The sequence below is a fragment of the Lissotriton vulgaris genome, chromosome 2_2 (assembly GCF_964263255.1).
Source record: "Lissotriton vulgaris chromosome 2_2, aLisVul1.2, whole genome shotgun sequence".
In the NCBI taxonomy this organism is placed as follows: domain Eukaryota; kingdom Metazoa; phylum Chordata; class Amphibia; order Caudata; family Salamandridae; genus Lissotriton; species Lissotriton vulgaris.
This window is the reverse complement of record NC_141688.1, coordinates 90712175-90725262: the sequence shown is the minus strand read 5'-3', so window position 1 is coordinate 90725262 and position 13088 is coordinate 90712175. Positions and strand designations below refer to the sequence as shown.

Here is a 13088-nt window from a genome sequence, read left to right as displayed (position 1 = left end):
TTTCTGTATTGTTGGTTCCCCAGAAAGGCAGTTATATTATAATGCCCAAAACTCCATTAGCAGCACAGGCTAGAGACTAGACGGGCAGATCTGGCAGCCGCAGTACCACTACATCAACAGAATAGCCTGACCCAGGCGAATCACTCTGAATCAAATGACTCATGCTGCATGTTTTTTTGCACGAGCAATGCCATTACAGTGCAAAAAGCAGATGACTTTATATGCGTCTGAGGTACTAAATGTAATCCTATACTTTTAGCTACAGACTAACATGGTAGGAATTCTCCTGCTGCTGCCTAGTAAATGGTAAGATGATGGCAATAGAATCTGCCCCATAGGTCCACAGTAAATAGGGGATCATGGGCAAGGGCAGAGATTTTGACACACGTACACACTAACCCTCATTTTCCTCTTCTGTTTTAGGTTAATGATGTTGACCTACAGGAGCACATCATGCACCAGTTCACTTTCATAGTTTGGACGTAGGGCGGTTTTCTCTCCACCCCAGATAGAGGAGTTGTGAATTGGTTTAAGGCAGGCAGGAGTCCATTTGCTCACCACGCCGCCCCAGTTCAGACACGGCCATATGCAAATCAGTCTTAACCCTGTGCCTCATTGGAACAGTCCAGCCGAACTGCCAAGCCATGTCTTCCCTGGACCGGAATCAAGCATCCTAGGACCGGTTTCTGGCTATCAGTCATCATCAGCCAGGATAGGTTGACTCCAGTGGCATAGTGAGCACGGGACCCATGTCTGGGCATACCCTTTCCACATAGGGTGAACAGCAAAACACACAAAATGATGGACAGAATGTTGCACATTGGCAAAATATTCACCCTCAGTCACAGACCTGGGTTTAATCTATCGTTATTTGGCTCACCACGCCACCCCAGTTCACAGCGGCGTCACTAGGTGGGTGCGGGGGGTGCGGACCGCACTGGGTGACACCATCACATGGGGTGACACCAATCTGGTTACGCTCTGCAGCCTCCCCTCCGCTCTTTTTAATCAGGAGGATTAGTGTCTACAAACTGCAAGGAGCAATCAAGGTGGACGGCGAACGGCCTTACGTGCAGGTCGAGCACGCCAACCAGGTATTTAGCAACTCATTCCTACTGGGGCAGCCCTCGGAACAGGCCTGAAATAACAACATATCCGATCAAAACAAAAGTGCTGCAGGCTTAAGTGCGCCGGCGCGCGTCACCCCTCTTGGCCTCTGGACGTCAAGTCTATTGACGTGTGGACGTCACGTCTATTGACGTCCAGTGTCGCGGCAGCAAGGGGGCGGACTGTCTCTTAAGCACCACGAGGCCCTGTTCCTATGCTCGGAGTGTCGCGGCCCAGCTGTGCAAGAGTCTTTGCAGATTTTCTCAGCAGGGACTGTGGCAAAGGGGTTGAGGGACCAATTAACCATTACACGTCATTTATGGCTGTCTGTAACTAAAACCAGAGGTAGGAGGTTCGTTTTTTTCTTCTTGCGTGCCTCTCAAACTGCATCTAAAAATCTTCACAGTGACTCAAAGTAAACGTGGTAGGTTATTAACTAGAATGCTTCTGTACTGCTGTGTCCATCCTTGAACGCATGACCTGGCAGTGCCGATGTATGCAGCCCCTGTAAAGTCACTCTGATGTTATCGCCTGCTCCTGCCTGACAATCATTCCAAACAGTGATGGTGAGGGGAACGGAACCCGTGGCTCCCTTCTGTGCGCGCCGAGGAAGCGCGCGCGGAGCCTCGAGAGAGCAAAAGCATACAGCAGAACCTGGATTCTTAACAAGGTGGAGACTGGATTTTTTTTTCCACGAGGTTTCTCGATCTGCTCTTGACGTCGCTAAATTTTTTCGCCTCAATTTCAATGAGGCTGGGCAGGGGCACACGTTGCATAGAGCAACGGACGGTGGGTTTAGGGTGGGGTGGCAGGGGGGGGCGCTTAGCCAGGATCTATGCTCCAAGGCAGCAGCACCCAGTTCATTTCAGGCATTACATTTTCATTCTCATAAGGGCCCTTAATGCTTCTGGTTATTGCGCTAGACCCGAAATACGTGTAAATTAAAGCATTCTCCTACAGAGCTGCTTTTGGAAATGTATGTTTCCCCCAATATGTTTGAGAAAGTGTGCAGTAAATAAAAAGCTTTGCTTCCGCTTTTGAAAAAATAAAAGTAATGACTGGGACGCCCCAGCTCTTTTGGAGAGGAACAGACTGGCTCACCTCAATGTTTTACTGCCCTCGTGCAGTGAAGTAAGGGGCTGGCATTAACACATTCGCAAGGGCTGCGTTTATTCCCAGTCAGACATGGGTCATGGATTTGCTCCCTCTTTCCTATCTGCAAATGTCCAGAAACTCGTATTTTTACTGGTGCGCTGATCTCCCCTATGGAACAAAACAGCACCTGCTGAAAGCACTGGATAGTTTGCCACCCAACGCCACCTTTTTGCTCTCTCTGGCTTCCCAAACAAATCTCAGCCTCGTTAGCCACCAGGCCAGGTGGAAGTAGCCAGAACAACTGATAGCTGGCCTCTAGGCACCTCTTTGCACCTCTCCTTTCATCCTGCTCTCATTCGCATTTCTATTATCTGCAAAACCTTTGCCCTTTGTATTAAAAGGTGTGAAAGTCTTTGTATCTCAGTCAGCCTCGAACAGTGGCATTGTATTCCTCTTAAGCCATACTCTAATTCCTTCGTTTATCCAAATGTAAGACTCTGAGTACATCTGATTGTTTGAAGACCAGTTTTCATTCATAGTTCACCTAACAGCTCTGAGCTGTGGCCAGAATTGGAATGGTAGAAACGGTTGCACTGGTTGAGTTTTCGGGTGTTGCACAGTTTTTTTTTGTCAGTGGATGCCAGGGTATTGCTTAAAGATACATACGAATGCCCCCCTGGTCTTAAATAGTAAATTGAACATTGAACACATATACCAGTTTGTAAATATAGGACCTAAATTTACAAACGTTACTAAGAATTCTGTATGGTCCCGTTATTTGCCAACTGTGTCCACTGACGGACTCAGAGCAGAGGAGGTCCATACGGTAAGTTGTGAGGGGGTGACACCATGAGTTAATCGCACCGGGTGACACCAACCCTAGTGACGCCACTGCCAGTTCAGACATGCCCATATGCAAATCAGTCTTGACACTCTGCCTCATGGGAACAGTCCAGCCCGAACTGCCAAGCCATGTCTTACCTAGACCGGAATCAAACATCCTAGGACCGGTGTCTGGCTATCAGCCGTCATCAGCCAGGATAGCTTGACTCCAGTGGCGTAGTGAGCACCGGACCCACGTCTGGGCATACCCTTACCACATAGGGCGAACAGCAAAACACACAAGATGATGGACAGAATGTTGCACATTTGTAAAACATTGACCCCTTTTCTCTAAATAGTCACATTTACCATGGATACTTGGTGGAAAGTTTAATTATGTATTGGATGGAAACTTAAGACATGTTTTACCCACCATTATCCCACACTCGATCCATACAGGAAGCAAAAGCTCTGACACACTGAGTATCATATTGGTAACTGAATGACTCTGAAGATCCTGAATTGGATCGAATACTCTGCTCCGATGTACTACAACCTCTTGTAGGACTTGTCAATATGTGGGCAAGACAGTATCAGAAAACAATCCACTAGTGCACCACATAGGTATGGAAGAAAGGGCGTGATCCTCTTTTCGATACCTATGTGAAGGCTCCAATAGGTCATGCTGGAGGACTCATCCTTTCAAGAGGCTCTCCAACCATTTGAGAGATATTTTGCAGAGAATGAATGGGATGCATTTAAAGTTGTAATCCGAGGGCTGTGCATATAGGTGACAGTGGAGTCCCTTCAATCCATTGAAAAGGGCTGAAGGAGGTGTAAGACTCCTTAGTAAAGTTATAAACTGCCTTCATTAATAACATCACTTGTGAGAGGTCCTGAAGTCAGAGAAAAACATGCAGCATTGGTGGAGCAGCTATGATGCACAGATTACACCACTTATTTGGCAAAGACACATGCAGATAGAGACAGGGTGAGCAGACTATTGTCTTGCCTTATCAGGAAGAAAAACTCAGGCTCCCTTATAACCCCTATTGTGGTTTGTCCCAACTCCACAGTATACACCCAAGGGAAGATGCACACTACCTTTTTTTAACATTGTACAAGGGTAAACGACAATACTACAGACTACTTTGTAGATGCTATGAAGTGCTTCTTGGAGAATTTGTTGCTATTCTGGGTTACCCCAACACAAACTACAAATTGAGGAACATGAACTTAGGGAAGACAACAGTAGCAAGCAAACCCTAGGGCTAACAAGGGTTCAAAAACAATTCTATTATACATTTGCGGAACACATGGTCCTGGACTTGCCTCACTGTACACGACCGCTATGGAGGGAGGGAGTCCCTAGAGCTCTTGTCCTGCAGACTACTTGGCATTCTAAACACAGAATACAAAATACTGAGCCAAGTGACTCCTATCAGTGCCTAATTCAGACAGATCAGTATGGATTCATTCTGGACAGAAGCACTTCCTTTAATATCAGGCAACTGTACTGGGTCCTAGAAGCTTCCCTTTCCATCTGATCCAACTCACCATGCCTAGAATTAGATATTGAGAAGGGGTTTCCTTCCCAATGTTGGTACCGTATGTTTGCTGTTTTATAAAATGTTACATTGGTCCCAACATTATTCACTGGGTCAAATTGCCTTATACCAGTTCAGCTTCAAGTGTCCAACCACGGAAATGGCTTTCAAAACAGCCCCAGGCAGGGGGAAGCATGCCCTCTGTCTCCTATTCACCCTGGAGATAGAATCGATGACAATAGCGATATATATATATATATATATATATATATATATATATATATATATATATATATATATATATATATATATATATATATATATATATATATATATATATATATATATATATATATATATATATATATATGCAATGTGTAATATGTAAAAGGCAGAAAGATGAAAACGTGTAAAGGGGCAAAATAGGCACAGCTCAAAAGCTGGAAACTACATTTCAGATCATTTGGACTCTAGGGCCAGTCCCCACATAACTTCCACTAAAAGTAAATAGGTGGAGCCTGCAAATAACATTTGACCAGATATGCTAATGCTGCTGCGTATTTGTTTTAAGGGACTTGCATACATTTCACAAAACTTGTCAAAAGATGCTCCTCATTGCAACTCAAATATTTTGCAACAGGGCGTTCCATTGGTGGACTTCCTTCAAGCCATAGTATTATATGCTGATGATATGCTGCTTTATGTAAAGGGTACTCAGATATCTGCTATGCAGATAGTTTGACCTCTACAAGAATTTAGGGAGATGTTTGGGTGGGAGGTTACCTGGTCCAAGGCAAGTTTGTTCCATTGGAGGGCTGAGTAATCACATGGGACTCCTCAACTTTTGGTTACCTGGGGGTGTGAGTTTTCTGCTCTGATGTTGATCTACTATATTGCGACTTAGCATGAGATGTACCCGTTGTAGAGCACAGGCAGGTTTTTGGAAAATACTGCCTGTATCCCCCAAAGACAAAGCCATCCTCCTTATGTTCCTTCTCCTCCTATATTATTTTATCAATCTCCCTCTACCACTGTCAACAAATGATTTTCACCTTTTGTACCTTTTGTACAATATGTTGTGTAACCCCATTTTAGGTAGCGGCAGTTGGCGAGTCTTTCTGGAAAAACTTAGTTATGGGAACTCCTCACCCGTGTAATGCTCCTCGCCGGTTGAAAGCTGCACTTAGGTGTTACTAAAGAATCCTAAAACTAAATGCAAACACCGTCCCTTAAGCCCCACTGAAACTCTAAAGCTGTATCCCAAGGCACAAGAGTACTGTGTGCATGGATGTCTTGGAGCACTAGGAAGAAGTGGGCATATCAGTGATGGGCAACTTATGTCAGGGAGGTTCCTTGATGATGCCTAACCCTTTGGAAGAACAAAATGAGCAATAGAGGCAGTTCCTAAAGAAGAGAAAGACAGTCCTGCTTTTAAGGGATGTGTTGAATATTAGGAACACTGAAGTGCAGACACATGCCTCAGTTCCAGATTTATATGTGATGGACCATGGCAGATGGTTAACATTATGGCTTAGCAAAGCAATTCAGTCCGGGATCGATCTTAACAACTTGAGAAGGGAATAGGAGACAAACGTAGGTAGAGAATTATCGCAACAAAGAATGTGCTAGGGCAATGACTTACTCACATTAAGGGCTTGATTCACAAAGGTACTTACATGTAGTAAAGTTACAAGTGCAGAGTCTCCTCACTCGTGGTGGACTCACTGCACTCATGATGAAACCTCCGCACTCGAGGTAGAATTTCCGCATGGTGCACTCTCAGTAATGCGTAGTGCACAGATTTCACCCTGAGTGCGGATACTCCACACTAGTAAACTTTAATACATGCAAGTACCTTTATGAATTTGTCCCAAATTGTCCAAATTGCCTTTTTGATCTTCTTTGATAGGCGCCTTGACACCTTCAGGTTTAGTTTGTGCAGTATAAATTGCATAATAATAATACCACACTAGGTCTAAGTATACATAATTTAATATCTTTCTCGCGCCCAGTAAACTCAACAGAATATTCCACAGCAATAGCTCTGAGTGTCCCAGATGGGACATGGCAGCTGCGGATTCAAATATATGCATCAGGATTACACTAAATTGAGTGATTAGTAGAAACTGGAAAGAGGTGACATACAGTTTGGTAGCCATTAAGGGTGGGGGGTGGTTGGAGCTGCTCACCGTGGAGAGCTGGTTACTGAGTCTTTACAACAGACCTCAGATCAGTAGGGAAGTGACCAAGGTTTTAGTGGTGATTCTTGCAAAACAAACCATCGTTGTGAGGTGAAAGGCTGCCGCCACCTGGCACTGACCGTCCGGAGGGCATCAACTCTTCAATGGTCTGAGGCCGAGAGTATGGCACTACAATGGAGGCAGGGATTGAAAATTCCCTACAGCACACCTATTGGATGAACTAGTACAGTCCTTGAAAGATGAGGCTAGGGATGGCACCAGGCCCCTGAACATGAACTGGTACGCCAGCCCTTGCATTGGCTTCTACAGACGCACACACCCCCTCCGACCTTACTCCATAGCGCAAATAGCCCATTCCCAGAGTTTAACATTATAACTGTGGGCGGTACGTAGTCAATGGCCCCATTTTACACTTTTATGTTCATTTGAAGTATTAATAAGTTGGCAGTAGCTATCGGTTTATTTTTCCTCATCCTATGAACAGAAAGGAATTGTGTCATGCGTTCATGGCTCATTTAAATATTTGTTGTCTATTTGAACTTTTTCCGATGATTACCTCGCGTTTTACCTCCCGCGCTTTACCTCCAGGGGCCGATACATCAACACTGTTATAGTGCCATTGTCACAAAATAATGTCATAGTACCCTTATCACAAAATAATGTGCCTGCATGAAAGACTGTCTTGGTGAGGGAAATCACTTCACTGACAACACGTTTGGGTTTTTAAGCCATGGTATCATTTTACCTTGGTGTGTATATAAATGATGTATAGAATATGTTTACTTTTCACGTTATTATATACAATATGCGATTATAAAGCTTTATATTGTCATCTTTAGTCTGATTACCGTAGAATGTACTTCCCTTCTAGTTAGTTCAAGCTCCTGTCGTTGTAGTGCTGCAGTGCCTTGCTTGTTCCCGGAATGTATGCAGCTCATGGACTAACCTGATGTGGGGGGAATGCTTCAGCCCCCGAGGTCTGAAGCTGTGACACGTGATCCTGGTACTGCAGGGTGGCACCGCGGCTCCTCTCCATCTCCAGCTCACGCCTGCAGGTTTCCAGCTCACCTCGGAGGGAAGAGCTGCCGTCCTGCAATGAAGACAGGAAACTGTGTAACTATGCTACCAGATATCACTTAAAAAATATCTGATTAAGTAAATAAAGGCATTCAAATAATAAATACAGTGTTTTTTTTTTTTTTCGTTTTTTTTTGTGAGTGAAGCCATGTGTCAATATAAGTGATAAATGAGGGTTCCTGAAACTATATGTGTTATATATACTGACTGAATTTCGTGTATATATATGAAGTATAATCAATGAATTCAATTATTATGGTTTAACAAATTTTAACCATGTGTATATATATGAAATGAAATTTATTTATGGTTTAATTAACATATATATTTTTGTAACCATGTGTATATATATAAAATGAAATCTATCTATATATTTATACAAAATGTTATAATAATAGCGATTATACTCTACCATTGCGTTTTCGCACATTGGAACCCCTCGGGCACTATGCCCTTTATCCGTGTTTGAATGAACGAAGTATGTCTTCACTATCTATGACTTTTTAAAAAAATGCAACTTGCACAGGTGAAATGAATTATGCATTCGCACTTTAAAAACCCTCGTTTGTGTTCATGACACTCTATGTGAACAAGCCTCTCTCGAGGTGAAACGCGTCATGGCGGAATTGCAGGCTTTAATTTTGGCACGATATAAATCACTCTAAGAAACTGCACTTATCTTGTGGTCTCGCTTTCTTCGTTGTTCTGCGCGGAAAGCAGAGTATACTACGACGACCTTTTGGACATATATATATATATATATATATATATATATATACATATATATATATATATACATATATATATATATATATATATATATGTATATATATATATATATGTGTGTGATCAAGACTGTGGAGACAGTCGAAACGCGTCATGGCGGCATGCTGAGCATTAATCTGCAAAATCAAAGGCACCTTTGTTTTGGCACCAGAATCGGGTTCCACTCTTCGTCATTTTCCAATTGAACAAATAGTTGGCGTGTGGCGAGTTCCTGTTCATATATATATATATATACATACACGTTTTAATCATTCTGCCTTTTACACAATATATATATGAAGGAGAACATGCCCTGGTGATGATGTGTAGCTCTTAAAAGACCACCAGAAGGGGTTCACCTTCAGAGAGTGGCCGCAGTGATGCTCCAGAAGATAAGTTACCTTCAGCCTCCTGACCTCCGACTCCATCTCCGCCTTCTCTTCCTGCAGCTCCTTCATCTTGCCCCTGCCACAGACACATTTCAAGAATACGGTGGTCAGCTATAGGGTCAGCAGAGAACCAGCACACATCATCTCCCTGGAGGAAAGCTAGATGTTCAGATGGACCAAAGAGGACAACAATAAGCCAGCCCCACAAACACCTGTGACGAAAGTATTTAAAGTTTGGTAAGTATGATATAGTAAGGAGGTGTATAAATGGGTGCACACCCCGAAACCATATTTGGTTTGGGAACCCTACCTCTTGGCCAAGGTTCTAAGGTGTGTCAAAGCAGACTTGCGGTGACACAGACACAGGTCTCTGCGGTGTCACTGTCCAATAGAAAGGTGGATAGCCCTATTGGACTGGCAGACCGTACTCTCAGATGAAAGTCTTAGATTAAAAAGTAGGATGTTCTGGGCTACTCTACCTAAACGTCCTCAGGTGAGAGAGCAACCAGAACTGCACAGGCCTGAAGGCAATTCTTTATAAGTAAGTAAAATGTCATTGTATTTGATTAATTGAAACCATTACACAAATACATTCAATTGAAATGTTTTGATTAAATGACTTTTCAATCAATGCACTGTTAAAAATATTTTAAATATCGCAAGTTAAAAGTACAAAATGTTCAGAGTCTTTTTGCTGGGAGCCTATGAAGAGTTATACGCTAGTTGTGGTAGCAAGAATCTTTTGCTTGGATACTACTAAAGATAGGAACTTGCCAAGTTTCCCATTCAGTTGTGGATCCAGTTCTTATAAAACATCTGTCTTTCTCACCTTTGATCTGCAACAACTTTGAAGGGAATTCCTTAAGATGTGACCAGCCCTGGACCATCTTCCCTGGCGTCAAACATTCAGAATATATTAAAACAAATTGCTGAATATTGACTACCATGCTTACAAATCTAAAGTCCTCCGATAATGCTGACTGACACTAGTAATCTGCGGAAAATAAAGGGCTATTGGTCAAAAGGACCCACTCTCGTAAGACCCAAATTCAAAACTTACGTTAACAAGTTAGTTTATGCATCCACCTAGGTCAAAAGTCCTAAAAGATAGCCAAGTTAAGCTTCAATAAAGTGACGAAGGGAAAAATAATGAAGTAACTTTTAAATACTAATGAACTGCTTTGATAGTACAACTGCTCCAGAGATTATTTCCAATTAATATTACAATTTTGATATTGTTTGACCAGATATTTTCCAAACTAAACTATTAATTCCTATGAACAGCCAACAAGTATTTCGCCCTTTAAGCGGCACACAGGCCAGACCGTAACCTACCTTACATGCGACATTACAGCAGGAGTTAAATGGGAACCTGACCATCGCTCTCTCAAGTTTGATTTATTTGCAATCCATTTAATGAAGATCACTTAATGGAGTCAGGTTGTCTTCTTAAGAATTCCCACTCTGAACATGTTTTTTTGTAATCTATGAAGTACCAACGCACAGCGACTCATAACCTTAAAGGACCTGATCTTTTACTATTTACTAGTCACTGCTAGCCTTGAAAAAGCCCTTGGCCTCAAGAAATGCAGGTACTTGCACATTTTCAGACCCATGTGCCATACGGAAAGGGCAGGAATGCGCTGTATTTAAGAGAATATAGGTAATTCCTATCCTTTCACTTATTCTGGTGCCCTTTTGGAAGCCTGGCACCAATGCAGGGACATTTTCCTGCACAAAAACAATTCCCCTAGGCATTTCCACTCTCTATGTGTGCTGCAAAATGCACAAGGAGGAATAAAGGAATTTCTCCTTGTTATGTCTCCCCTGGGAAGGTGTAAGATTTTAGCGTATTTCCAAGTTTGCAAGTTCTTGAAAACCTGGGAATATGTCAAAATCCATGGGAGTTGCGTGGGAACACCTACCGCAATGCCCATGGAAAGCCTGCCCTGGGCAGAGTAGTGCAATGCAGCAATTTGTGCAGCATTGCGCTTCTCCAGATTTATGAAGCCACACAGAGCCACGCCAAGTGGCAACAAAGCAACAAAGGTTTTTGGTCTTGATTTACTAAAACAACCGCATAAATGAGCTGGATGGCCTAAAGTTACATGCATTAGGGGCTATGTGGCGACCCTCCTCCCGAAAAAGAGTTTTACAATTTTGGGGAACCCAGAAAAGACCCATCCCCTCAAAAGAAAATTTGAGTGTAAGTAAAACTTTAAAGAGAGTGTGTGAAAATCCAGAGATCCTGGTGTTCATATTATAAGACATAAAATAGATATGCATGAGATCATTCTTCAGCGATCTTTTCTGCATCAGTAAAATAAGCCCTTACTGGTTTTCCTGCAGCTCTCGTTCAAGAGCCTCCAGCTGGTCCTCCAGCTTCTTTGAGTCTGAACCCTGCAGAGATACAAATGTGCAAACATCACACACAAGGAGCGCCAGCTTTATCGAAACATCAGTACATACTACTTAGGTGCATCAACCTTTTTCTCAAAAGCAACTATGCAAGGATGTGATAAGCCTAGAACACCTTATTTAAGGTGCTGCTGATCAAGCCAACGACAGAGTGTGTAACAAGCTACATCAGGGCAACCAACATGCTGTCAAACTGTGTTTGCCATCCAAATTATGAATCGGTGCCCTGAAAAACTGAAAAGATACGTACCGAAGTCATATCTTGCATAGATGATTGGGAGGCCTATCTACCTATGTATCTATCTATCTACCTACCTATCTATCTATTTATCTCTCTATGATCCCACACTGGCACACCTTACGGGCATTGTACATGCTGAAGCACATTTCAACCAGGCCCGGGTAAACTATGATCAGATCACCCTTATCCTGATGGAACTTCAATGGTTTATTTAGCCAGACTGCACAATCCTTAAAACCAGCTGCATCTTTTACAAAACCTCTGCGTATTTTCAAACAAGAACACCATTGTTGATGTTCCTCGCCACACCTTCAGCCAGGATATCATCTGACTGTAGACTTAAAAGTGTAAAAAAGAAAAATCAAAGCAGTAGGCCTTTTTAGGTCTCGGTAATATCCGGTCGAAGACCGGATGTCCGAGAATTATTGTCTCTTAGTGTGGCAGCTTAATACCGCCTCCCTCCTCGTCTCTCTCCCATTGGCTGGCTTCCTAAACGGAAGCTAGCCATTGGGGGAGAGATCCATCACTCCGATGTAGCCCCGTCCTTTTCGGATTTGGGGGCGTAAATTTTGCTGTTCTTTAGACAGTGACGTCGCCTGTCACTCAGAACAGCAAAACACACGCCCCCAAATGCGAAAATGACCATGCTTTCTCCGAGGCATTTCTGCTTTGCCTCGGAGAAAGACGGTGGTGGTTTCCAGAGCTGCTCTGAGCTGCTCTGCTCGTCCCCCCTTCCCTCCGCTTTCCTTCGCGGCACCTCATGGGTGGGAACAGCAAGGAGATAAAAAAAAGTGCGTTTTTATTAATGTGCAGGTAATGAGTTTCTTCCCTCGAGAAATCCCTGCAGCATGTTTTATATCGTATGTACGTGCATTAAGTCACGGTGTCGGGTTCGCGGTGTACCTTCAGTTTTGATAGTGGTTCTTCACACAACAAAAGTGGGCGCGAGACAGGGCACCCCCCTCCCTCACCACACACACGCGCCCCCAACCTCGGCGCTTTATCGCTGCTGCCTCTTGTCGCAGTGCCTTATGCAGCCCGTCCGGGACAATAGGCGGAGACCAGACATTTCGCCTTTGAAACAGCGGTGCCCTAGCGGTGCCCTTTGGGGGCTTACAGGCCTCTCAAGATGGCCTTTCTGCTCGGGAGATAAACCGGCGCGTTATCTGCCCGCGACAATGCTGCGTGAAATGGGAGCGCCCCTAGCGCCGATATCAGGCCGTCCAGTGTGGTCGGCGCAGTGTCAATGTTGTCCTTTGTCATTTCATGACACACTCGAGAGCATTCCTGTGAGGCGCATTGTGCTCCGTGGGTCATTCGAATTGTCTCCCCTCCCGCCCCACCTTGGTTTCACCCTGGCTGTAAAGGGGTCCGCGGGGTGGGAGCTGCAGACCCCCACCAGAGGGGCGGCAGCTGGATAAAGAGT

The 13088-nt window shown here is 43.8% G+C and overlaps 1 protein-coding gene across 1 annotated transcript in view; it reads right to left on the bottom strand.

Annotated features, from left to right (window-relative positions):
- Nucleotides 1-13088, bottom strand: part of LOC147729064 (uncharacterized) — a 274377-nt gene that overhangs the window by 165179 nt on the left and 96110 nt on the right. The window contains exons 12-14 of the mRNA XM_086959346.1: nucleotides 11339-11403; nucleotides 9016-9079; nucleotides 7719-7862 (exon numbers count right to left, since the gene is read on the bottom strand). Coding sequence (XP_086815472.1) covers nucleotides 7719-7862; nucleotides 9016-9079; nucleotides 11339-11403 — 273 coding nt within the window. The remainder of the gene's footprint in view (nucleotides 1-7718; nucleotides 7863-9015; nucleotides 9080-11338; nucleotides 11404-13088) is intronic.